Source organism: Halictus rubicundus, chromosome 7, assembly GCF_050948215.1.
Source record: "Halictus rubicundus isolate RS-2024b chromosome 7, iyHalRubi1_principal, whole genome shotgun sequence".
Taxonomy (NCBI): domain Eukaryota; kingdom Metazoa; phylum Arthropoda; class Insecta; order Hymenoptera; family Halictidae; genus Halictus; species Halictus rubicundus.
Window position 1 is genome coordinate 10,222,610 of NC_135155.1, and position 25,296 is coordinate 10,247,905.

Here is a 25,296-nt window from a genome sequence, read left to right on the forward strand (position 1 = left end):
AATCAAAGAGTTATTTCATTTTAACAACAAATAAACGAATAAGACGTTATTAATCGTTCAATTTATTTTCGGCTTTGTTGTAATAAATGTTTCAAGTTATTTTAAGAAATGGTCGTATGGGTTGAATGAAAAATTGTAGTAATTTCTTTAAAATACCATAAGTTTGGGAAGTACTGCGAATTCACCCAGCAACCGTGTCAGAACTGTAGGGATCTTTTGTGCATAGGGATCAAAGACGAAAATCAAAGCAACAACATTTAATGATACAGAATATATATGGTTATGAAAAACAAAAATTAAACAACATGAACTCGCTCGATCGCTTTCTCACTCCAAAACTCGCTCTCTCTCTCTAAACTCGCTTCTCGACCTCTCGCACGACTCTTCACGCCTTCATTCATACCAATAACATAGACATGTACTCCGATCTACAATTCGTAGGACCCACGAGTCAAGGATCCCACAGAACTAACCCGGTGCGAATGTGTTAAATTGGTGTATAGTGGCTTTTCGAGAAAAAACGCTGGCTAATAAGCCTCCGAACACTTTGCATTTCCAGCTAGATGTTTCCCAGGATAAAGAATAACGAATTGACACGCATGGGACGATTTAGGAGACCTGTAAGTACGCATTTTACAACGTTCCCGCGTAAAGACTGCTAGCGTGACAGACGATAACAACAGAACAGTTCGAACGCGTGTAACTGTGTACAGTGAATTCTCGATATATGTCAACAACACGGGTCTTGCCGGAGACGTGTATCGTCCAGGAGACATACCCGAGTGACGCTTACACTCCTCGGCGTCTGAGGTATAACTTACCCCGCGGTGGTGGGGACAATTCCGCGACGTTTATCGTCCAGGCCTCGGCGACATATACAGACAAATTACTGTAAGTAAAAATTGCAGTGGCAATCTTAACGGCGAATCGAGCGCGTCCGCTACTTTCTCTTTCACGAGCGGAATGCCATTCGGGCAAGATGAAACGTCACGATCGTTCGTGTCCGATAGTGGTCATTTTGTACACAGCGACGTCGAGGAAGAAATTCGGCCGGCTGCGCGGAGCAGAGATCGATTGCGTCGAAATTGGGCCGCGTTCGCCGAGCACCGAATCCTCGATCCGTGTTTGTTCTCCGCGGGATCGAAAGAGAGAAATAGGAATCGGGATCGCGTAATCGCGCGCGGCCCGGAGCTCGCCCCGTCGACACGAATCGTTTTCGATAAGGCGAACAGCGGGGGGATCTTCTTCTCGTCGACGTGGCAGCCGCGGACCGTGGAAATGGCCGCGATTTCTGGCTGCCGCGCGCCAACGAGAGATTCCCGTGCTCGTGAACGGGATTACCTGTCAAACAGTGGTTACCCAAGCCCGAAATAACCTCCACGGCGAACAGATACCGGCTAATGTCGTACGTCCCGGTCACGTGATCCCGTGTTTCCTCGGTTTTGAACACGACGAGAACCGATATCCTTTTCTGCACCTCGCTTCGCGTCGTCGTACCTTACACAAGCGATCGCCGGCAACTCGAATACAGTCGAGCGTCAATTATCCGAACCAATTGGCGCCGAGGTGGCTCGGAAAATCGAATTGTTCGGATAATAGAGCAATTCGGATAACGATAGATGTAGGTATCCAATTTAGGAATTAAACCTAAAGTTACTTATTAGTAGACTGTGGATTTTATGTATTTATAAAATGCATTGATAAATAAAATGCTTGTGACTTGATAAAATTGTTATGAGAAATTTATGTACCTACGTACAATATATAGTAATTATGTATAGTGCAGTAATGCGATTCCAAGAAGTGGTGGGGATAGCGACGATCCAATAGTAGTTCGGATAATCAATAAAAAATGACTTTGTTAGAACCTACAGGTTTAGGTTACCTACGTAATAAGTAAATAATGCATCGTATTTGGACGCTTTCGTTTTCCGATATTCAGTGCCAGGAAACGTCAAAACCTGGTTTTAACCTGATAAAACCTGGTTTCCGTCGATACAGGTTGATTAAAATGCATGAAAGGATACAGGTCGAAGCTCTAAAAAAAAAAACAGAGCTATACTTAAAGCTAATGTAATAAAGAAGTTTCTGTTTTCCTCGTGCGTTAACATTTAAAGAAACTGGCATATAAATCAGAAATATTACCGTCGCGTGCTTTGTACCCTTTTTATTATAACAGAAATAGGTTGATTAGCAGCTGGACTTTTCTATGTCGCAACCTTGGAACCTTGGCTCTTGAAACTTTTATGGGTCCTTGCTGTTTATAACATTCAAGACTTCGCGGGAACACTTGAGAAATCTTATCACGCCGCTGCTACTTTTGCGAACCACGTTACGGAGTTCCGAAGGAAGCCTCGCACAATATCGAAAAACTAATTAAACCAGAACGAACGGAGTTAATTGAAAATAGTTCGAAAACATCTCGGAACACTGTAAAAAGGAGCGGTACACTATTAGACAAAGTTTTCAAAATTGTTCACATTACTCGGTAGCCCGGGGCGTTTTGAAATTGGCGGAGATCTCCGCGAAAATGGATAATATTATCTCTTAATCGAACTCCTTTGTTGCCCGGAATTATCCCGCGGTCACTCGGCGCGCTTCGGAACTTAAAATACTCGAGACTTTTGAACTTTTCATACCAATTTCGACCGGAAAACGCGAAGCACTGGCTTTAAAACATCTCGCCGAGAAACCATTAAACTTTAACCGGTACGGCGGCAGGAGCACGGCAGCACGGTTCTCGTGTCACTTATTAGGAAGGCAGCACGGTTCTCGTGTCATTTATTAGACAGGTACCCGAATAAATCCTTTGTTTGAGCGGAAAAATAAAGAATATTTTATTCAAAATGTTTTCAATCGTTGGCTATGACTAAAGATAAAAATAGAAATAGAAATTTCGCTCTTCCTTTAATGAGTTTGATAAGCTACACCTAGCACACTGATATTCTTAAATGCGTTCAATCTATCAAATTGAACTCGTTTTTGTCACAAATGCATAAAATCTAGTAATTAAATGAAACACTGCAGCAGCGCCCCGCGCAAAAGCTATTTTGCGGCAGAAAATTTCACATTTTCAACGTCACGAAAACGGTTGTTTACGGAGCACTAAAAAACTGACTATGTTACATTACTTTATAAATATAACAAGATTGTGCCGCCCAAATTTTTAGCCATTTTTTGTCAAATAATTCCTTATGGATGTATCTTTAGAATCTTAATAATTATAAATTAAAAACATTAGAACCCGTCATTTTCACGGGTCCCGTAAACCTAGTATTAAACTAGACTCAAATGTCGCAGGTACGTATACCAAGTCTTAAAGTTTGTTCATAGTACTGTCGCATGCACCACCTCGAATTACATATTAGTAGTATTAGTTAACATCTACTAGTAAACGGCAGAAATTAATTGGGGTGTCGAATATAATTTGTTTGGACGCGATAATGATGCTCGGCGATGCTGATGATGCTGGTACATTTTCGGGCTGTCATTTTTCCGGCCGAGGCTGGTCGCTGCGAATCGATAATCGCGCGAATGGCCGTGTTAAGCAACGTTTAGCGGCGGCGGCCTGTACATTTTTCACGGCAATATGCTTAACGGCGACGTAACGATCGACGGGGCCAATGAATGCTGCTTAATTGGTGGTCGGGGCCTCTAATTATATAGCTGATTGTCGATGCGCTCATCGACGGGCCACCGCCATCTGCATTACCAGTGATTACAGTGATGTCCGTCCGAAACGATCGGTGCCGTCCCCGGCGCATATTCCTGCCCTCGATCGCCGGCCAATCCGGCCTGATTATACATTCCGTTTCGGGGGATTCGGCCAGTAGTGCATTTTTCACGAGCAGTTAACCGAAGTAATTAGCCGGCGGCCGGCAAGCAACCGGAATAAACGGCCTATACCAAAAAGCATTCCGCGCCGTGAACGCTCGATCGATAAGCGGACGTCTCCCCCGCGACAGAAACCACCCCTCGAGATGTCAATTATCGGCGTCAACCGGCGAAACGAAAAATCTCGTCGCGACGTAAACGCGGAGCCGCGAGAATCGCGAACGCCCCTTTTGCTTCGCGTCGAAGACAAAACCAACGAAATTATTCATCCGTTCGGTCAAGGGTGGGAAAGGAAACGAACTATAGATCGCTTTTTAACGCTCCCGGCAGCCCCGTCTGGACGAAACCCTGCATAAAATCTGCTCATTTCCATCCTCCAATCCGGTAACTAATTTTATATTGCCGGGGTAATGTGTAATGTCGCACGAGGTCGCGTCAAATTGATTAACTCTTGAAGGGTGGACGTTATTTCTTTTGGCGCTTTGGAATGATTTTTAAAGGTAATTGAGTAAATCGAGTAAAAAATATGCAAACTAACCAACGAAAAGGTGGTTCTAAAGAATTGGGGGGGGGGGGTTGAAGCGTGGCGGACGAGGACGTGACGACACAACCTAAGCGCTTAGAGTGCCAAGTGTCCCTCCTGATTTCTGTCAGAAATTTTTCAACATGAAGGATTTAATACATCGTTGCGTAGCGATGTTCTTAGCACGGTTTAACGCAATTTCGCGAGTTAGCGGGGCGGAAGTGCGTAGAACGCGACTGATTATTCGACGTGGTTCGAGACGAGGGTGGGATTCGCGGGAGACAGCCGCCAGTGTAACACAATTATACCTTCACCCCGCCCGCTCCTCCCCCCACACCATCCCTGACTTCTCATGAATATCAACGTCTGCTCGATTTGTACAATCTCGAGTTATTGTTCCGGAATCGAATCGGACCGGATATTTCAACTGAAATGATATCAGAGCGGATGGTGGGGGAGTGAGTGTCGTTGTAACAACACTAATATGGGGAAAATGATTAACCGGGGGGCCAGGGGGGAACGGAGAAATACTTATTTGCCGGAACTGTGTCCGGGATATGGTAATGCCACTCGCTTGTGCAAATTTTTTCACTTTGAATATTCACGGTGACCGTTTCACCGTGACCGGGCATCTCTTTTTTTCTCCCCGGCGAGCCGCGAATTTAATGAAATTACAAAGCGAAACTATCCCCGAGACGGGGCCGGTTAATTGAACCAAAGAAACGTTTTTTCTTTCATGCATATTTCGGTATAAATTATTCAATATCGGTGCCCTTAACAATGTTATACGGGCCGACGTGGAGAGCGAAGAAAAGTTTGAGAATCATTACCGTCCCTGTTCGTTTCGCTGTAGCGCCTTCAATCAAGCCCCGTTGTCTAGACAATTAACCGGACGGTCGATGCAATTAAAAGCAATTGTTAGGAGTGTATATATATATATATAGATGTATTATGTGTGTATGTGTGTATGGGCGTGTGTGTGCGTGCGCGCGAGAGTCTGTAGGCGAGAGCCCGAGGAACTCGTATTAGAACAAACGGATCGCTCCTCCCCACCATACGTTTCAATAACCATTCTATCCGCGCAAAATTTATCGTCGTTCTTTCCCGATTTACGAACGCCGAGCGTGAAAACAATTATTCCTCGCATAATTCAATGCTTCGCTAGATATTTATCGGCGCTCCGGAAAAAGAATTTGTCGCGCGAGCACGGAGGAAAATGTGTTTTATGCTCGCAATTTCTGAACTTTCTCGGACAACATTAATCGATGCTATTGTAGGGCATCTCTTAATTGCCGACGCGAGAAGTATTGAATATGCATGGAAAAGTAGAAGTTGTATTTCCAGGATTCGAATTCAATTTTTGCCTAACGCGATGTTGGCCGTTTCTGCTTAATTGGCTCTTTTTATGTAAATCCAGTGTGCTTGAAGGTGTGCGTGCGGAATATGTTATTAGACATCCGAAATAATCGAATTCTAGAATTCTGTTACCACCGGTGGTTTCTGATTAATAATTCATTCTAGGTAAACGATTTTAAAAATTTCCGAAGAAAGAATTTTTAAAAATGCAGTAGCATGATCAGGCAAACGTTCTGCTATTTCTGATTTCGATCAGGTCAATTCAGTGAATTTTTACGGAAATTCAACATTTTCGATGTTAATTGCAAGAAACAGGTGCTGGACACAAATTTCTTCTTTTTTTTAATATAAGAAATATTATATTGATCTTAAATTCCTTTAATCCGTTTCAAATTTGATCTACTCATTTTTATCGTGAATCGCCAGTATAGTAATGGTTGTTCTCTGACGCCGAGTTATCCAAGCTTTATTTATCAAAGCACCACCGCCGAGGCATTGACGTTCCCAGAACACCAATTTCTCACCCCCCTGTAGAATTAAAACGGTTTATGGGGTTCCGTGTCTCGCAGCCGTGAAGCAGGGTCTGATAAAACAGCCAGAAGAGTATCGAATCGCAATTCCAGGAGAAACGTCTGTCGAACGGGACTCGGTAAAGCACGAAAGTCCTCTGCGACGTCCTCGCCAACGTCCGCGTGGACGTCGCGTATCAGCCATAATGATACGCATGACGCGCGGATAGACGGCAGCGTCCGTTAAGCCATGTCCACACATTGCAAGCCTGAACCAATCGCCTCGAGTGTTTCCTTATGAGGCGAGCACGCGACGCAGCATAAACCATCGGTTACAGTGACTCGCATAATTGATCAGTGGCCTGCGAATTTTTTAAATGTAAGACACAAAAAAAGAACATAAACATGAAAAATACTGTTGCATTATTTTCGACTAGCTAACGTTACTTGAAAAGGATATACAGTGAATTCTCGATATATGTCAACAACAGGGGACTTATGTTTGCGGGTGTTATGTTTACCCTCCTCAGCGTCCGAGGCCTCTCGAGCTTCTTGGCCTCTATATCCCGCGGTAGCGGGGATAACTCCGCGACATTTATCATCCAGGTCTTGGCGACATATAGAGAGAAATCACTGTAAATGCCGACAAAAACGGGGTAACTTTTTTAATAGTGAACCAAACTATTTGAGCTTCTGTTAGAAGGTAGAATGCTACTAGTATAGGATATTTTACTAGAATTCTTTTTTATCAGAATCGTCAGGATGCTTTAAAATGCATCGATTACGCATGAAAGGTCTCAGTTTCGAGGCCGCATCCTCAAATCGCGAAGCATAACTCGGCACCGTGTGGACATGGCTTTAGACACGGCAGATGACGGGCACGCCTTTCAGTTTTGTGCGGCCAGGGGAAATTGAAACAGCTAACCGCGTTGGTGTCGACGAGGGTGGCAACAACGGAGTGTAAAAGAGGGGATGAGCGAGCGAGCGAGCGAGCAAGCAAACCGGAGAAAGAGGACGAGGAAGAGAAAGAGAAAGGGGAAGAGAAAGACGGGAAACACGAGCGAAGAGGGGATGGCGAAAGGGACGGGGGTTGAAGAGAGACGTGAATAGAGGGAAGAGCAGGGTTCGGAGAGAGCGAGACGAACCGGGGGAAAGAGAAAGGGAAAGGGCTAGACCGGGGAGTGGGGAACGCAGAACTAAGCGGGAGAGATTCAATCAAACGAACGCATATAAATGAGTCGTTTTAGGGTAAAACTGAATTATACGCTGGCGGTGGTATGGCCGTGCACACGGTCCGCGGACGTGTACGTACACGGGTGCGCAGGCCGGAGGATCGCAGTTGCAAGCCCGGCCCCCATGGAGGCCCCCATGGAGGCCGTTGTATATACAACGAATATCCGGCCTGCACGCTCTGCGCCCGCGGACCCTTACGCGGAGAGATTCGTTTGGATAGCGACTATTGAATGGCGCGACGAGAAAGCCTGAAACGACCAGCCGGCTCTCGGAAAACGGGCAAAGAGAGATCCTTATCCGCGAAGAAGCTGTTCCACTCCCGATGCGCTTCGCTCGAAATTCAAGCCCCACCTTTCTCCATTTCTTCAGCGGCCGGGACGACGTTTTTTCGCCGGTATCGCCTCGCGACGCGTCGTTTGCATGATAACGAGCGCTCGAAAGAGCCGATCAGCGTGGGGGCGAGTTTCTCGGAAACGGTCGCGGGGGAGCGCGTCGCGTGCGACTCCGCGTAACCGCGAGGAGCCGTGCGTGACGATGCGTTGTTATTTTTCTACGGCCGTATTTGTTACCGCCGGCGTGGTCTCGTCCCCTTTCTTTGATACCGGTCGGCTCTTTTTTCGCAGGCCGTGCCGCCCTCTCCCCCCTCCCCGCCGACCGCGGCCTCGCCGGAATAATTGCGGTAAACTGTTGTCGTTGCAATTGAATTCTTTCGCCATGACTTTTCGTCGCCATTGCAGCCCCGAGGACGAGATAACCGGTCACGCGAGTTCGCATTAATAAAGAAATAAATACTCTGGACACGACATGCGGCGAACTCCGCGCTGTGCCACGGTGTCGTTGGAATTGCGAAGCTGAAACGGGTCGTGACGGACACGCCGGTCTTGACGAGAGCTGCACCCGACGCGTTTAGCGGTGCGCGAGTCGCGAGCAAGTAAATAGGGCTGGGGTAGGTCGCAGCCGACTCGTCCGGCTCGATCAGAATAGCATAAGCCCTGTTCGGTGTGCGAGAGATGTCCTTCGACGATCTCTCACTGTTTACATTCATCGAACCCCGCTTGTATATACGGTAAACCTGAATATCGCGTCCGTATGCTAAGTTATGCTTTTCGAAGAATAACTCGTTCGAAGGTCATTTGAGGGTCAACCAATATTTCTAGGTCAATATGGTTGAATTTGTTCCTTCGTTAATCATAACATTGTACCAATCAAAATAGGCAATCCTACTTTAAACGAATAAACAGCGATGACCTTGAAATTCCGGGAAATCTGACCTTGAGCAAAGAAATCTCTTGGTAGAATGTTTCAGGTGAAAATCTTAGGCGGCTCACGCTGCACAACGAAGGAAACTGAATAGAATCACAGCCAATTATAGTAACTCGTCAAGCTTGATGGAAGCTGCGCCACTTATGCCGAAGTGTACATAAATCCCAGGAAGCCGAGTAGACCTAGAGTAACCTTGTCAGATTTACGGTTAAAACAGCGCAAGTCATGTCTGTCATTATGAAACAGCAATAATTAATGAAATAGAACGGAGCTAGGGCATATCATAGCCAGCTGATCGGTCTTGAGGACAGTTGCACGCCTCGTGTCAAACCTAATGCAAATCGCAAAAACCTGAACAGAGTTAGAGTAAGTCGTGGAATAATTCATTCGTCTATGTGAAAGTCGTATAATTTGCGTCAACTCCCGCACAAACCGTGGGGAACGGAACAGATCTAGAATAACAGGTCGTGGCATACTCATCGGTCTTGACAAAAGTCGAGTCATGTCAAATCTTATACGAGCTAGACAGATCTTGGACGGGTTATAGCGCGTTCGTCAGATACGGAACTGGTCACAGTACGCTAGAGTTTATTGCTACTGGGTTAGATCATAAATAACTCGTCATATCCAGAACAGGTCGCAGCGAACTCGTCAGTTTCAGGACAAGACATAGCATACTCTACTATAGCTGGATGCTATATAGTCGCATTAAGCTTGTCATATCCGACACAGGTCGAACCGGGTACGTCAGACGGTACGGAGGTTAAACCAATCTCATCAGGCCAGATAGCAGACGTCTCTATGGGGTCTCAGAGGTCTCGGGGAATCCTGGGAATCCCTTGGGAGAGATGCTTGGGTCCCTATCTGCTTCCAGCTATTGATGGTTTCGGGGTCTCGCGGATCTGTAACTAGTACGAACGAGAACGAGCGAAAGTGCTCCGCTAGAGGACTCGTCAATTGACTGTCTAAAAGATGAGTCATCTAATTCGATCGTCTAGAAACTCATGAATTATCCCATGTACACATGTAAAAGAAATACGATAGAAGTTCTGTAAATTTATCGTATTCCTTTTAAAACTCATTTTGAATTAGATACGTATTGCGCATGTCTGTAGAACAAGATGGCGGACTGACAGCTGATAAGAGTAGAGACAAAAGAGAGAAAAGCGACGCGCATTACAAAATCTAATTGATTAGGATTGTCTGAATACAGTGTCACTCTCTTACATAAATCTTTGTGGAATAATAGCTTTTAATGTCACTTCTTTTGTTTACAGGTAAGAACCAATGTAAATAATGTAAATAATTATTGTAAATAGCGAATAAAACTTTAATCTTGTGTTTACAGTGAAACTCAGTTTGGTTATTATTTCCTCAAAATAAATTAAAGAACGAAAGGATAAACTTATTATACACAAATATTTTGCATCAAGCCCTCGAAGTGCAGTGTTAAATCGAACAAACAAACATTGACTTACACCACTGCGTTGAACGGCTGGTGCAACCCTTGTATAAAATATTTCCTTCGTACGAACTGTTTTAAAGCAAACGTAGTGAACAAAAATAAAACAGTGAATTCTCGAGCAACTATCCAGGCGAAAATGAAAGGAATCTGGGACTCAGCGTATACCTCGGGACTGTCGGCGTTACAGGGCTTGAAATATTTAACTGACGTGGTCGAGCACCCTGTATATTTTACGTGCAAAAGAATCGGTAAAATGTATTCCTGCGACGGTAGCTAAGAATTTTATAGCTTGCCTGTAGAGTGGACCATAATATCGCTTGACCCGAGCTTCTTGCCATTTTATCGTTTCCCGGTGATCTCTTATCGATCGGCCGGGCGTCAGGTTAGCGGGTCGTCCAAACACTCGCGGAATTACGCGGAGATCGCCGGAGTCATTGGCATAACAGCAGGAAACTTGGCTGAAAGGAAATCGAGGTGGGGCGGAGAGGGGTGAAAAAAGATTCTCGGAAAAAGTTTTTGGTCGCTCGAGATGGGGACCGCCGGACGGTGAAGAATAGCAAGCGCCGAACAGAGCGACGGAAGAAACTTTGAAAATTCGTTGAAGCGACGCCAAGTCCGACATGGTATACAGAGGTCACAAAATGGCGGACAGAGTCACGTTTGTCTTACAGTTCTTGCGGGGCTTACCGCCACCGCCCGTAACCGCCGATCCGTTGCCACCGTTTGTTCTTTTGATTCTTTCTAGTCACTTCGCCGTCGTCGTCCACCTACACACCGGGGCGTCGTCTTCCAATGTAACCCTGGGAATCTTTCCGCGGAAAGTTTGGTTATTTAATTTCCTAGCCGCGACTTGCCAGAGGAATCTATCTCTGCCCCCGCTTCCTTCGCTCATTTCTTTCCGGCTCGCTCCCGCACACGTACCGAGTACATTTCGCGCTGCCGGGGGAACGTTTCTTCTTGTCAGGCCCCTTATCATGTGCCGGAGATAGTTGACTTTCGTTCCGTAACCCACGGGAATGGAAAAGTCTCGGGGAACGCCGGGCCGATGGGGATTTCACCGCCTAACAGCCGCCACACTGCTCGAGACAATCCTACAAAGTCCGATCTTCAAGGTGTGAAGTCTAAAAAAATTTTTCTCTTGAAACATTGGTAACCCATAATGTAGTCATTTTTACTAAATATAGGAATTTATTTTATTATTTTTTTTTAATTATTTGCGGAATTGGTTTCAACTTATTAAAACGATTGACGTTTCGAGATAATTATATAAACTTTGGACCACGTTCGTTGCGTCGAAGTAAATTGTCAGCGAGCGATGCGTTTACATCGGTCCTTTTGTTGCAGTATCGGAGCTGGTCAGAGGCGTCTCCGTTCCGGAATTAATACGCGGATCGATTTCGTCTGCGGCCACAGACGACCGAAAATTCGGCGGTTTCGTCGCCGGACGGTCGCGTATTGGCGGATAGGTTGCTTCGAGGGCGTTGTCGGCTATCAGTAAACAAAATAAAGGAGCGACTGCTTTGAGTCCTGTAGACGCTGATAATTGGACGAGGCTTTAGCAGTACGGGCTTTAACCGATCCCTCCTCTTTCGTGCCTGTGTCCGGCCCCCGGTCCGAGGTGTCCAGAATAGCTCGGGGTAACGAGGCAATCTGGGAACGCGATTTGGCTTAACGACAAAAGCGAATTCCAATCACCGGGAACAACAGGGGCCGGCCGACTTGCATAAACCCACCCAGCGGGACCGAAGGAATTAAGAAAAATCCCGCGGCTCCTAATTGAAACACGAGTAAATTGATTCTTTTCTGCGGTGTGCCAGACATTATTGCGTTCCGAACGGAACAAAGCAGGGATCGGGGAGAACGATGTCTACAAGGTGTCCCGTGTTAACGTTACCGACGTGGCAAGCGGGGAAGACACGACATCTTTCCGATTCTGAAGTAAACTTACAATTTTGGTGCAAGGTGATTGCAAGGTCACTGAAAGATTCACCTTTGTCTTCCTTGGGTTTCATATGAATTCTAATTTTCCACTAGCCACTTAAAAGGTGGACTGACATCAACACAAAAAGATTTGAGTCTAATTACATGATGCTTAAAAACGAGTACAGTGAATTCTCGATATATGTCAAGAACACGGGTCTTGCCAGCGTCGTGTATCGTCCAGGAGACATACCTCGAGTCGTGTTATGTTTACACTCCTCGGCGTCCGAGGCTTGTCGACCGCGGTAGTGGGGATAATTCCGCGACATTTATCATCTAGGCCTTCGCGACATATATCGAGAAATCACTGTAGCATTGGTTGCACGAAGTTAATCAGAGGAAACCCATTCGTGAATTTATTACTTCTGAATATCCTGCAGGTATTTCTTATGATTTCCTGCAACGAGTTGTTCCAAACATGAGTGTTTGTAATCGCTTCTCATCACTGACAATGAATACTTAAAATTTGTATACAAAGATAGTTTTGTTTAACCATAGCAAATAATACAAGAAAATGTCAAAATTACAATACCAGCTGAGATGTTGCTATTCTGTTATTAAAGCACAAAGAAAGATCTTTAAAATAAATACGATCAAGAACAAGAAAAATAAAGTGTGAAGGCAACCTTTTTATTTGGGAATATTTTCCATCGAAGAGGAGGTAATTAAGTACTTCATATCGTAAATTGAAGCCGTAGAAAATCTTTTCTCGATCAACCGACGCACACTGTAATCTTTTATTATTCTCTTGTAGCTTAACTCTTTTATCTGTTTTAACTGCGTTTTTTATGTCGAACATCTTGGATACGCATTTTCGACTAATAGGTTTCTTCCTGCAGAAGTAGCCTCGCAGAATTATCGCGGAATGTGTGTTACTCTGATAATTCGAGATCCGCCTTTCGTTACGCGCTATGATCAAGAGCGAATGCACTTTACGACCGCGCGATAAGAAGCGAAAGACAGCGTTGGCAAGAGGATGCCTCGGTTGTTGGCTCGGCCCGCGGATGCTCGCAAAAACGACACCGAGGACATGCGCTTTGCATTTGCGCATACAATCTGCAGTTGGTTTTACGGTGCAGCGTGTTTAATCAAATTTCTACGATCTTCTCTGGCCGGGGCCGTGTTATCTGCGTTCCCGTTAGCGGGACACTAATTTTCTCGTTCTCGCGTATCTTTAATTCCAAATTAAATTCAACTCGTTGTCTCGCTTCAACGGATGCGCGTTCCTTTCACGTCTTCTTCGAGAAATATCGACTTCTCGAGCACGCAGTTTATGGTGTACTGCAGTTCCATTTTTGCGAAGACAATCGGCCGAGAAAACAATTTGTAAATAAGTTCAGTGGAAATGCAAAGGTTCAAAGTTGATGGATTAATAAATTGCTTTTAAAGCAAGTTTTAAAGAATCTTTATATTGCCAGTTTTATGATCCATAATGGACGATATAATAAAAAACCTGAAGACAAGCAGAAAATTTAATGCAATTAAAAAGTTCGGTTGAATATGATAAAATAAATTCTTGAGTATATTGTGAATACAGAGTTTCTCATCTGACATAGTAGTAGCATGAATATAATAAATATGTTTCTAGCAAAAATTGGTGGGTGTCACATAAAGCAGTAAAATCTTGAGAAGAGCTTAAGAATATTACTCTCCTTTATTTTTTGAAATTGATAGAAGAAGAAATAAATTTCTATTCGGCCCCAGCATCTCTATAATTGCTCCAGAAAATTTTGCAAATGCTTTTTTAGTAGCGACCACACAAATTAACAATATCCCTAGCAGTACATTGGAACTTCGTTTATTATCAGTGCCTGGTTAATTGAGCTCTAGCCGAGTGAACTCCAATGGTACGAGACAGGTGACTGTTATGATACGAACCACCCGATTATGCGAACCACCTTGTCTCCGGACAGGTTCGTATAAACGGAGTTCTGCTGTAGCTTTAAAGCAGCTACGACGCTAAATAAATGAAAAATGGGAGAAGATCGTTGCGAACCAATCACGGTAAAGTGATTAAAATGATCAATACGCTATTAACCATTATTATTTCCGTCATCCGGAACATCGAAGCGAAAGCCAGCTGGCCGACGCAACCGTTCAATCTCAGCAGATTCAATCATCTCGGATGATGGATATCTGCGTCTCCCCGTGGCAGGGGTGGGGGATGGGCGCAGAAGAATGGTTCTGAAGAAGGACGGATGCAAAGACGACGGGGACGGGGATGAGGTCGCGACGTCTCTACCGGAAGCTAGGATCGCGTGTTCGAAGGAAACAGGAGAAGGAGAGGTCGGTGGGACGAGATAAAGAAGAGAAATGGAACGAGAAGCGCGAGCAAGAAGCGAGATTTGATCGTGGCTTGCGTCATCGGCGTAACGCTTCAGCGGGCATCCGCCGAATGCAATTTTTCACGGACCCCGGCGAACCGGAAGTCTCCCGGAAACCGGAAGCGGGCTCGGCGAACGCGCGGAACGGTCGCGAAACAGGAACAAAGCGGCACCGAACGTTCCTCGGTGAAAGAACCAGAGCTATACCTATCCTCCGATTTCGATGATTTTTCGATACTGATTTCTGCTTATGCTTGTGCGTTTGTGGCACCGTATGCGTTAGGATTGGTTGCGATCTAGGTTCACGGGACCCGTCAAAATGACGGATTCTAATATTTTAAATTTACAATTATTAAGATTCTAAAGATACATCCATGATGTCCTTAAAAAACTGGCTAAAAATTTGGGCAGCACATCCCTGTTATTTTTATAATGTTAAATAGTCACTTTTGGTGCTGCGTAAACCTAGTGTTAAACGGTCCGTGCACAACTGCGTATGCAAGACTGTAAGAAATGCCACGTATAATTCAAAATGACTGCATCTATCTGCAAATATCTGCATAATCTCGTCAGCTCATGACCAGCGCGCGCTAGATTGAACTTTGCTCTTTCGAATGAGCCCTTTGCCAGCGAAAAATGTTCTCACATAAGGACGAAAAGTTGAGGCACGTAAAACCATTTTTCGCATATTTCTGTCGGTAATGAGGTCACTCTACCTTATCACGAATCTACGAAGACCGGGCCCTTAAAGTCGTTGATCAGAATCGGTGTGTCTGTGAACGAGATTAACGTCGTTTGATGCGCCTCGATGTTTCTCGATATGCCGCATAATCGCCAGCCATTTTTCATCGCCGATAGCCAGCAGTATCGCCGGGCGCTCGGGGTTAGCCGTTCCCGACGCGACACAATGGACGGACGCTCGTGAAAATGTTTAACGGCGCCGTTCTGCCCCAAGTAATGCCGTTGTCCATCTTTGAAGCGAGTACATTCGATCGCGACTTGAATCTCGCCGCGCTGTTCTCCGTTTTAACGCTGTTTTTTAAGGCTGGTCCGACCCTTGCGAGGTATCACGCGAATAGGGCTCCAATTTGAGATACAGTGAGTTCTCGATATATGTCAACAAGACATACCCGAGTTACGTTTACACTCCTCGGCGTCCGAGGCTTCCCGAGCTTCGCGGCCCCTCACGAATGCCCCGCGGTGGTGGGGATAGTTCCGCGACGTTTATCATCCAGGCCTTGGCGACATACATAAAGAAATCACTGTAGTTCGATATTAATATTATTTTGGACTGTTTTGACTTGAGTCTTTTAAGGTCTCGAGGACGCTTATTAAATCGATCCTCTTCTATCTCGGTGCTAAGGGTAGTGTGACAAAATTTCCGTATTCATTAATTTACCAAGGAAAAATTGAATTGATTTTATTTGTTAAAGGAGATTGACAAAGGCTCGATAACTGAAACAACTCAATTTTCTTCGCGAGTGGTCCCGGTAAATTGACGCTAAAATGGAACAGTATCGGATTCGAATAAACTTCCCATTGTACAATTTATGGAGGACTTCGGCCGTAGATTGTGTTTCGCCGATGAAGATTCGCCGAAGATGAAGATCTCTCGCACAAAGCTCGGCGGTCCAGTGATAACGATAGCTTCGTCGAAACCGTTGACCGTTCAATCACACAGTCGACTTTCAGAGGCTTTGCGAAACCGTGTCGCGCAACTTCAATTGGCGGCACTGTTGCGCCGACGGTACCGCCGCCGCCGGGACCTTATTGAAGATTACTCGTCGATGACAAAGAAAAAGTACGGAAGGCCGATAAATGTTAAACGGTCCGCGAAAGACCCGGAACACCTAGATCGGATACACAGAAGCGTCTTGGTCGTCAAAGACAGGCTGCGGGCCGCGCGAGCCCGTGAAAGGAGGAACTTTAATGCTTCGCTGGCACGCGACGAACGGCCAAACGAAACTCGCCGAGGAATATTTATGGACGGGAACAAACGGATTGACAGAGATATTAAAACAAAGTGTATCGCCGAATGGAACGGTCGAGTGATCCGCAGAATGAAATGCTCTGAGATAGGCGGAGAAAGGGAGGTATCAAAGAGGAAGTAGATACGTGCAAAAGCGGTGGCCAGAGAGAGAGAGAGAGAGAGAGAGCGAGTGAGAGAGAGACGCGCGTATTACGTCAAAGGCTACGTCGTCGGAAACGGAAGTGAGGTGATGCTTATTCAGTCGGAAGTTGCAACGGAGCTTGCTGGCTTTCGCAGACAGAGAAAGAGAGAGGAGGAGAGAGATAGTTGGAACGGGACGAAGGGACGTTGAAACCGTTCCTCTGCGACACAGAAGAGCAAAGAGACAGGAAGGAAGAGAGCAAGAGAGAGTAGAGGAGAGGATAGAAGAGCACCTATCGGCCGGAAGGTGCAGATACTCTATCTAGCGCGGCCGCGATAGATAATTCCCTGGAAAACTCGATAAAACCGTTTCGTTCTCTCCGCGTCGATCGGTTACCGGTTACAGTATGGAAACCGGCGCGCATCCGATCCCACGATCCATTTCGCCAAATGCTTCTAATTACGATCGGTACACCTGATACACCGGATCCAGCTCGAAAACCTGGCAGAAATGACTTTAATCGAGTTCCTGTTCCTAGGCGCGATTCGAGGCCCTCCAGATCCTATCTGGCGGTCGTACGTGCAATCATGTGAGCACACGTGCGGGGAGGGGGGATAACCAGGCCGCGGCTTCCGGTCCGTGAAGTTGCTTCGGTAAGTTAATTAGGCCAGCCTCGGCAAAAACTGTATCGGCGCATCGGACTCTTTTTGTTGTCCCGCTCGGAGTCTTGTTACGTAAGGTCAGTCGCGTTAGATCCGATCTAGTATTTCGCGCGAGACAATGTTTCATCATCATCAAAATTCATCGTCTTTCGGAGCATCGGTTGAACAGCTCCTTGTACCCTGGTTCTTTCGAGTACAATGTTTATTCGATACATGTCCAAAACACGGGTCTAGCCAGGGACATATATCGCCCAGGAGATACTATTCTTTGAACCACGCCGAAAGGAGAAAAGGACAGCGATGCTCTAGAGACGACTGAGGTCTCTGGAGTGGGGATAGTTCTGGGACTTTTATCAGTTAGGCATTTCGGACATATATAGAGGAAACACCACTAGAAAATCTGCTGTTATTTAAATACACTTGAACTTCCTGTACAGAACAATAGCTCATTTGTATTATGTATACTGTTATAGAAAATTGGAGAAGCCTATAATTGACCGACCTACTAATTCCGATAATTTTTCTGTTGCCGTAGAGACGACATTCGTTGGCGGAAGGGTTGAGGACCCATTTAGCCGTAAAATCGCGAGAGCCGAGAACAATCGATCGTTTCCCGCTTCACCTTTGCGGAAAGCCGTTCGGGCAGCGGTCGCGTAGTCAGACACGTCGCGGCGATACGGTCGCGTGAATCGTAGAACGCGGAAATCGTCGTCGGGGGTGTATGCGTGGTCGTGCGGGGACGGCTAAACTCGTCGTTCCGGGTGGTGTGGCGAGGCGTGATTAATATCGAAATACGAATGACTTTATTCATGAGGGGCCGTCGTCGCCTTGTTATGCAGATGAAATTTATGGTTAAATCATATGGCGTTGTAGGCGCGGACGAGCCTGCGGTCGTTCGACGGGGCTCACCCTGCGTCTTGCTCGCGGCAACGTGAAATCAGGATAACGAGAAACCAAAGAAGCGACGACGACCAGCAGAACCGGGGACGGGGTTTCGAGGAGATCGCATTACGAACGCGGCTTAAAGTGCCTCGCCACCGTTCGCGCTCTTACGCTTCTTTTACGATTATCTCCGGTCGTTCAGCCATCTGCGCGATTTCGGTCGCCTTGCTAGCTATCCGAGAATTCCGTGTCAAAGACTATCCTCCCGTCGCACGGCGGGCTATTCGGCCCGAAAACCGGAAAAAAGCATTCTAACGTTGTTTATAGGTTCAAAGCCATCGTATGGTAGGTCGTTGGATTTGTCTTAACGTCGGCTACAGCATCGTCAGATAACAAATTATTACTAGTATCCAATAAATCAAAGTGACCTTAATTTTTTGTTATGAAAAATTTTTCTCGAAATCTTACATATTGGAATTTATAAATGTCCAAATACTGATTAAGCATTATTCGAAACATTTTTTTGCTTATCAGAAGTGACTGAAAAATCGATGTCAGAATGTGTAAAACTGGGTTTTTAAATGAAGAGTAAACGTTGAACATATTAAATAACGTGTGCTTGCGAAATATGAGCAATATCAATATGAAATTTGATACAATTCGAGTGTACATCTAGTACATTTAATAACATTTTTCAGTAATTACATTCGGTAAGTAAAGAAGTTGCAAATAGTTGTTTCATTGCAACTTCATTAATGAATATGGGAAAAATTATATCACATCGTGGCATAAATGTTCGATCGACTGTATTCAATTTTTTTCAGTTTGGAGTACTTTTGAAAATGGACTTTTTCCGCTTTTTCGAGTAGCACGCTGCGCGTCGACGGAATTCCAACGGGTGCTGGCGAAGCGACGAGAAACGGATTAACCGACAGGTAACCGGACGGTAACGCGTGGAAGATTTTAATGACGCGACGCGAAGCCGGGCCCCGATTTTCCGCCATTGTAAACCTAATAAATCTCGCGGCCCGTTCAATACATTAAACAGAGATTTATCATTGTCACTCGAACCCTGTCACCGACGCTGCGTCGATCCGCGACGAGGACAAGAATGATAATGACTTTTCGCGCTCCATACTCTTCGCCTTCGGTCGCACGCTGGAAAAATGATGGTAACGCGATCGGGCCAGCGTGTCCTCTGACCCGCTACGTGATTTTTATTACAAAATTCATTCGATCGAGAAGCTGCCGGTGCTCTGCCTCGTGAACGCGATCGCGTGGAGTTTTTGAAGCTGACGGTATCTTTCACACGAATTGTTGAAGAATTGTGGAACACGTAGAATTGTTGCAAACAGATTGTAGAATGTTAGCTATTGCCATGAAAAATTGGAACGTATGTTGATATTTGTAAATCGTTGGAAGAAGTTGATTTTTTGGCTTAGTTGGGATTTCTTCACCTGGAAAGCCTTTTGATAAGCTTTTCAATGACTGTGTTGTATCTAAAAGACGCAGTTTTCTGCGTGAGTTTAAATAATAATGTATTCTATAGCTGGCTTTAACTTCAGAGAGCAGAGAGCCGTCTTGCAACAGTTTTTCATTAGCGAATTGCATCGAGAAACCTGTTACGAATGTCGATAAAGATAAGAGAGTCGGAAACGGCTGAAAGGGACTGACCTTCGTGTAGTTTCTCCAAAGTTCCAGCCGAAGCTCCGACGAATAAGAAGACGAACCAGAGGAGACTGGCCATTCTTCTTAGCCACGTTCGGTTTCTTGAGGTATCCATCGCGCTGACACTCATACACTGCAACAGAAACAGATTTCTCGTTGTGAGTTTTGTATCCTGTACAAGCAAAATGATTGCTTTATCTATACAACGCATTATCACGTGAAGTCTTTGAAAATATGAACTCGAGAAAAATGATTTTCTCTGACAATATTTTTTATTATCAATATTCACCGAGATCGAGTGCTCAAGTTAAATGGAACACCCTCTATAAAATTTACGAACTCGGAAAATATTTTCTGTACTTGTGTATGTTCACAGTTTCTATAATTTATGAACTTTCTGCAGATCGTACGCGTAAAGCTTACGTCGGATCGTTTACGGCACAGTATTCCTCCTTTATAGGTTACATCGATATAAGTGAGACGATAGCACTTCCCTTTTTTAGGAGAGCTATAACACCGAAGTTGAATACTCGGGGAGTCCTACAAATCATACTTATACGAGCCTGCACGGTTACGACTAATAACGAAAATCTATCACAGGTGCAATGAACATGAAATATATGTCGTTTAAAAGAAGCAATCCTATCATTTCTGGAGAAAAATGAATTTCAGGTAAATCCGAGAAGGATGTTTAGCTCGGTGTATTCAGTGCAACTCAAGAAAATGTACGTCTATTTAAAAAAAAAATATTGAATTAAGAATACAATTTTATAAGGTAAGAACCTCTCAACTTTGATTTTAATGAAAATTTGCAAAATTTGTACTAGAGCCAAACAAATAACAGACCATGAGCTAAAAACTATTCGAAATTAGACGACAAAGTTATATGGTTAAACTTCACATCAGGAAACCAGAAATTTATAACCTTTTTTATGCAGTCCTGTAGATTTTGGCGAAAAAATGCCGAAAGTCCAAGTTTTAAAGTTAGGAATTCACTGGTTTAAAAGTTATGCGTGTTTAAAGCTAAGCCGCTAGATGGCAGCACAAGCACACGGCGATGTCGATAATGTGGGGCACTACCCCCCACACGAACCTAATTCCGACCAACCTTCTCGCGGCTCCGCTCATTGGACGACATCTGAGTACATACCAATATGGCGCCGCCCTTACCTGTCAAATACGCTTAGAATCGCACATCTTTACACACGCATAACTTTTGAACTAGTGACCTCCTAGCATTGAAACTTGGATTTGCAGCATTTTCTCGTCAAAATCTACAAGATTACATAAAAAAAGTTAAAAATTTCTTGTTTCCTGAAGTAAAAAGTTTATAGTCCAAAAATTTTAAGAATGTATGAAATATAGATAGTAACTATCCCCTATGAAAACATATCCAGGTATTGGTAGTCGAGGTATTACAATTCTGACTCTAATCACGCTAAATGCACTGTACAAAAATTAAAATTTCTACAAGCATGTATACAATCGGAACTAATATTTTTACAAAATAGTGACGCAGCGGCCAGCTAAAATAAAATTGAAAATCATAAAAGTTTCATGGTCGATCGTCCGCAGTTCTTCGATTTTCCACAAAGAATTTTGGCTACGTAGCCGAGCAGAACGAAAGAGATCAGGGGTGGGCAGTGGGCCAAGATTTGCTCGACAGTGGCCCGAGCCAGTTAAGACACTATCTGGAAAATCAGGATTCGTCGACTGAACCGTCTTGTGTCGGCATCAAACTTCCCGCGGATGAAAGTTTTTCGCCGGAAGATCATGCGAAGAGTGGTTTTATTTTTCATTTAATTGCGGCGCGGCTTTAACAAACACGCTACAAAAGCTACACTGAATTCTTATCAGTTTTGTATGAAATATTAATGTTTGAAAATTGGAAACGCACATTTAGCAGTCCTGTAGACGACACTACATTCTGTGGTTGAAAAACATATTTTTAATACTATGGTTCAAGTAATTTGGTCACTAGGCTACAGATCTTGTGAATTTGTGACAAGAATGGGCGCATGCAATGTCAAACAGTAGAAAAATTAAAATAATTTGAAAAAATAGACGAACTTGTTACAACTCAATAATAATCATATTTTGCATAAAGATCACTCACTATACATAGTATCTAAAATTGTAGTATTTCTCAACTGTTCTAAATATCATTGAAATATACAGAGGGATGATGTTTGAGGTTATGTGAAGTAATTTTTACCTTAGGGAAAATATTCTCCGCGGTTTTGTGAAGGAGTTATCCATGAAATACACGGACCAATCAGAGCGCGGCTACAATGGACGGACTTCGGCTCGGCCAATGCCAACGTCACGCTCACGTCGCTTCTGTCGCCGAGCCGAACTCCGTCCGCTGTAGCCGCGCTCTGATTGGTCAGAGTGTTTCGTTAATAACTCGTTAACGAAGTCGCGGAGAATATTTTCGCAAAGGAAAAAGTTACTTCAAATGACCTCAGGAATCGCTTATTTTAAGGAAGTACATTTTGGAGACATTCTGCATGATTCAGCAAGCTCTGAAACAGAATAGTGAGAACACTTTCGACTGCATAGGGTGTCTTATTTGGTTGACGTTCGAATGTCTGAAAGGGCAAAAATGCCAGGCTACCCAATGTGCAAAAATACACAACTGCATCTGAAGAGCTGCATCGCTTCAATGGTACTAGTATCGACTTTCCATTTTCTATTACCGAGTGGTAAAGATTCGTGGAGGGTTGTTAACATCGGCGCCGAGTAAATATGTTTTTGCCGGTCGAAGATCCGCGCGAGAAAACTTTCCGGGCGAGTTTCTGGTGCAGTATCAATAACCAGTTTTCCATGACGAAAAACCATCGGAGTCACTTGAACCGCGAACCGGATATCCGCCGCGGATCCGGCAGCTTTTTTGCGTGCCAACTCGCGAATGTTTCTTGGTGGTTCTTGCCGGTTCTCGCGGCCGGGGGTGTACGAAAGAAAATAACGAATGGTACTAATAGAGCGTTCTCGGTCGCCGAGAAACTTTTGCTTCGCCATCGAACGCGCCCCGACACTCGTAAATCAAAACTTTCGCACCTAAGAGCGCGCCGGAACGACCGCGGATTATTCGTACTCGTCGAACACAGGAAGGTGCGACTACGTTACGAGAGTTTTTCCCGTCGTCCCTCGCTCGCACCGTGGTGTCCTCAGTTAATTAAGCACCCACTGAAAGTATTACTTCCGCCGGGGGCGCGCGCCGTCCAAAATATGATCGTCGTAAGTTCACCCAGGATTTTTATGTGTTCGTAGAATATTTCGTCGGGTGAGACAAAATAAAACAAATTGAATGGTGATTGGGCAGGTTAATGCCTATCTCGGTGACTCTAATAACTTTAAGATTACCTTAACGCGATAACTTGAACATTAACAATTTTATGAATTTTGATGTTATTTTTATTCGACAAAAACGACCTGAAATTTTATGGGAATGTGTGCTGCAAAAAATGTAATTAAGAAGATTCCGTCGCGAAAATAATTTTCCAATGTTTTTAGAGACGTTTCAATCTGTAGCATGTCCAAAAGAAAAGCAATTAATTTTGACGAAATTGTAGCAGTTTAAATATGAAATAATTTTTATTGAATTAATCTTTTACAGTTCACATACGTTTCTGGCGTATATCAGAGCTGTGTGCTCGCATAAAGTCCGGTCGTCAACATTAGGGCGATCAGAGCGAAGTGGAGAAGCGTCGTAACCATTGCTGTACGTTACAATTATAATTTCTTTGAAGCGTTCGCTGCGCAGACGAGCTGTTTTCTTTTTCGGCGTTTCGGCCGTCCGAGGATACAAGTATCACGGGATTACGGGCCAGAAGTTGGCGCGACAATGTAGCTCGTTTTTAGTAGTTCATCAGGCCTGATTCACGGGGAACCAGAAACTCGCTTTCCCTCGCGGAGTGGCGTTTGCTGAACTTCAAAACGCGACGGGCCTCGTCGCGCGGATAAGAAGCGTCTGCCGCGCGTAAAGTGCACCCTTCGAGAACGACTCGATGCCTCGTCGCCCGCTAACATTTTTCTGCCTCGTTTTTACGATTTTTCATTACTCCGACACCTTGCCATTTATTACTGCACTGCGCGTCTCTGGGCGAAATCGAAAATTGTCGATCTTAACGATAGTTAACGGCGAACCTACCAGCGCCAGGTATTCAATAAATGTCTTAATTCATGTATAATATTAAAACAAAAATGGCCAAAAATACAGTCTTTTCATTCTTAACACTCGGTTTATGGAACACTAAAAGCGACTATTTTGAATTACTCTAAAAAAATAACAAGAACATGCTATCCACATTTTTAGCAATATTTTAAGAATAACATATACCCAAAGAAATAAATTTGCTAGATAATTTTTCATGTATGCATCCTTAGAATCTTAATAATTTTAAATTAAGAATATTAGAACCCGTCATTTTGACGATACATGCCAGTCACTTTCAGTGCTCGGTAGGTATAGTAGAAAGTGACTTATCTGCTTGACAATTCTAATGAATTGGAAGCAATGTAATAAAGAGTGAAACGAGTGTGAAACGAAGACAGTGGAGGAATTTCAGAAAGTTATTAAAATTATTGAGAAGATTTTTCATCTCCATTCTCACAAACGCCTTGGAAAATTTTTAAATTGTACAAGGATCCACAGTCGAGGAATAATAATCCTAAGGGTCTGACTCTTCTGGCGTTTGCACTGCTTTGTCGCCTACTCAATTTTACCATATCAAACATTGCTCGTCTCTGCGATAACAAACAATCGAGAGATCGAGAGAATTTCACTCTTCAACGAATGGAATTGATATATTTCCGGATGAAATGGTTGCGAGTAGAGATCGGGACACGGAAGGGAAACGAGGAATTGGCGTTTTTCACTCATTTAGGATGTAAATGAGTTAAACTGCGCCGTCTAACGAACAATTGAAGGATCGAGAGGCGAGGAGAAATCCGTTGAATTCATAGTTATTAATTATAGCCAGCGTGCGGATGGTAATTGCTGGTTTCAGAAGGTGAAATCAGAGTAATTGCACGCGGTAAGGGAAGGAGGCTGGCGCGAGAGGAGCGAAGGCACGGATGGATAGAGCCGAAGAGGACGCCTACAGCGTTTCTGAATAGTGCAGTTCAAACGTTCTCCACTCGGCGATTCGGTGAAGTCGATTGCACTTTGGGGGGGCCTTACCGGAGCCTCGACGCGCCAAAACGATCCACTCGATCGATACGCGTTAGCGCCGCCTAGAATTTCTAGGACACTCGTCCCGCCTTCGCACTGTGATTTTCGTGAATCTCTTGGTCGTTTTGGTAGCACCAAATCCAAATAAGTCGCTTTGTCACGGGACACTCCCTTGCGGAGGGAAACTGGACACTCGTCAAACGTAAACCGACGCCGTTTACCGAGCGTCGAGATGATCGCAGTTCGTAATAACGCCAGCTTCACTATTTCTAACTTCATCAAGTCCCGAGTGTTTCAAGGTCAAGTCACG

The 25,296-nt window shown here is 44.5% G+C and overlaps 1 protein-coding gene across 1 annotated transcript in view; it reads right to left on the reverse strand.

Moving 5' to 3' along the window:
- The window catches only part of Sema2a (Semaphorin 2a), a 361,481-nt gene extending 341,541 nt beyond the window's left edge, over positions 1–19,940 (reverse strand). The window contains exon 1 of the mRNA XM_076791077.1: positions 19,817–19,940. Coding sequence (XP_076647192.1) covers positions 19,817–19,940 — 124 coding nt within the window. The remainder of the gene's footprint in view (positions 1–19,816) is intronic.
- Positions 19,941–25,296: the final 5,356 nt, after the last annotated feature.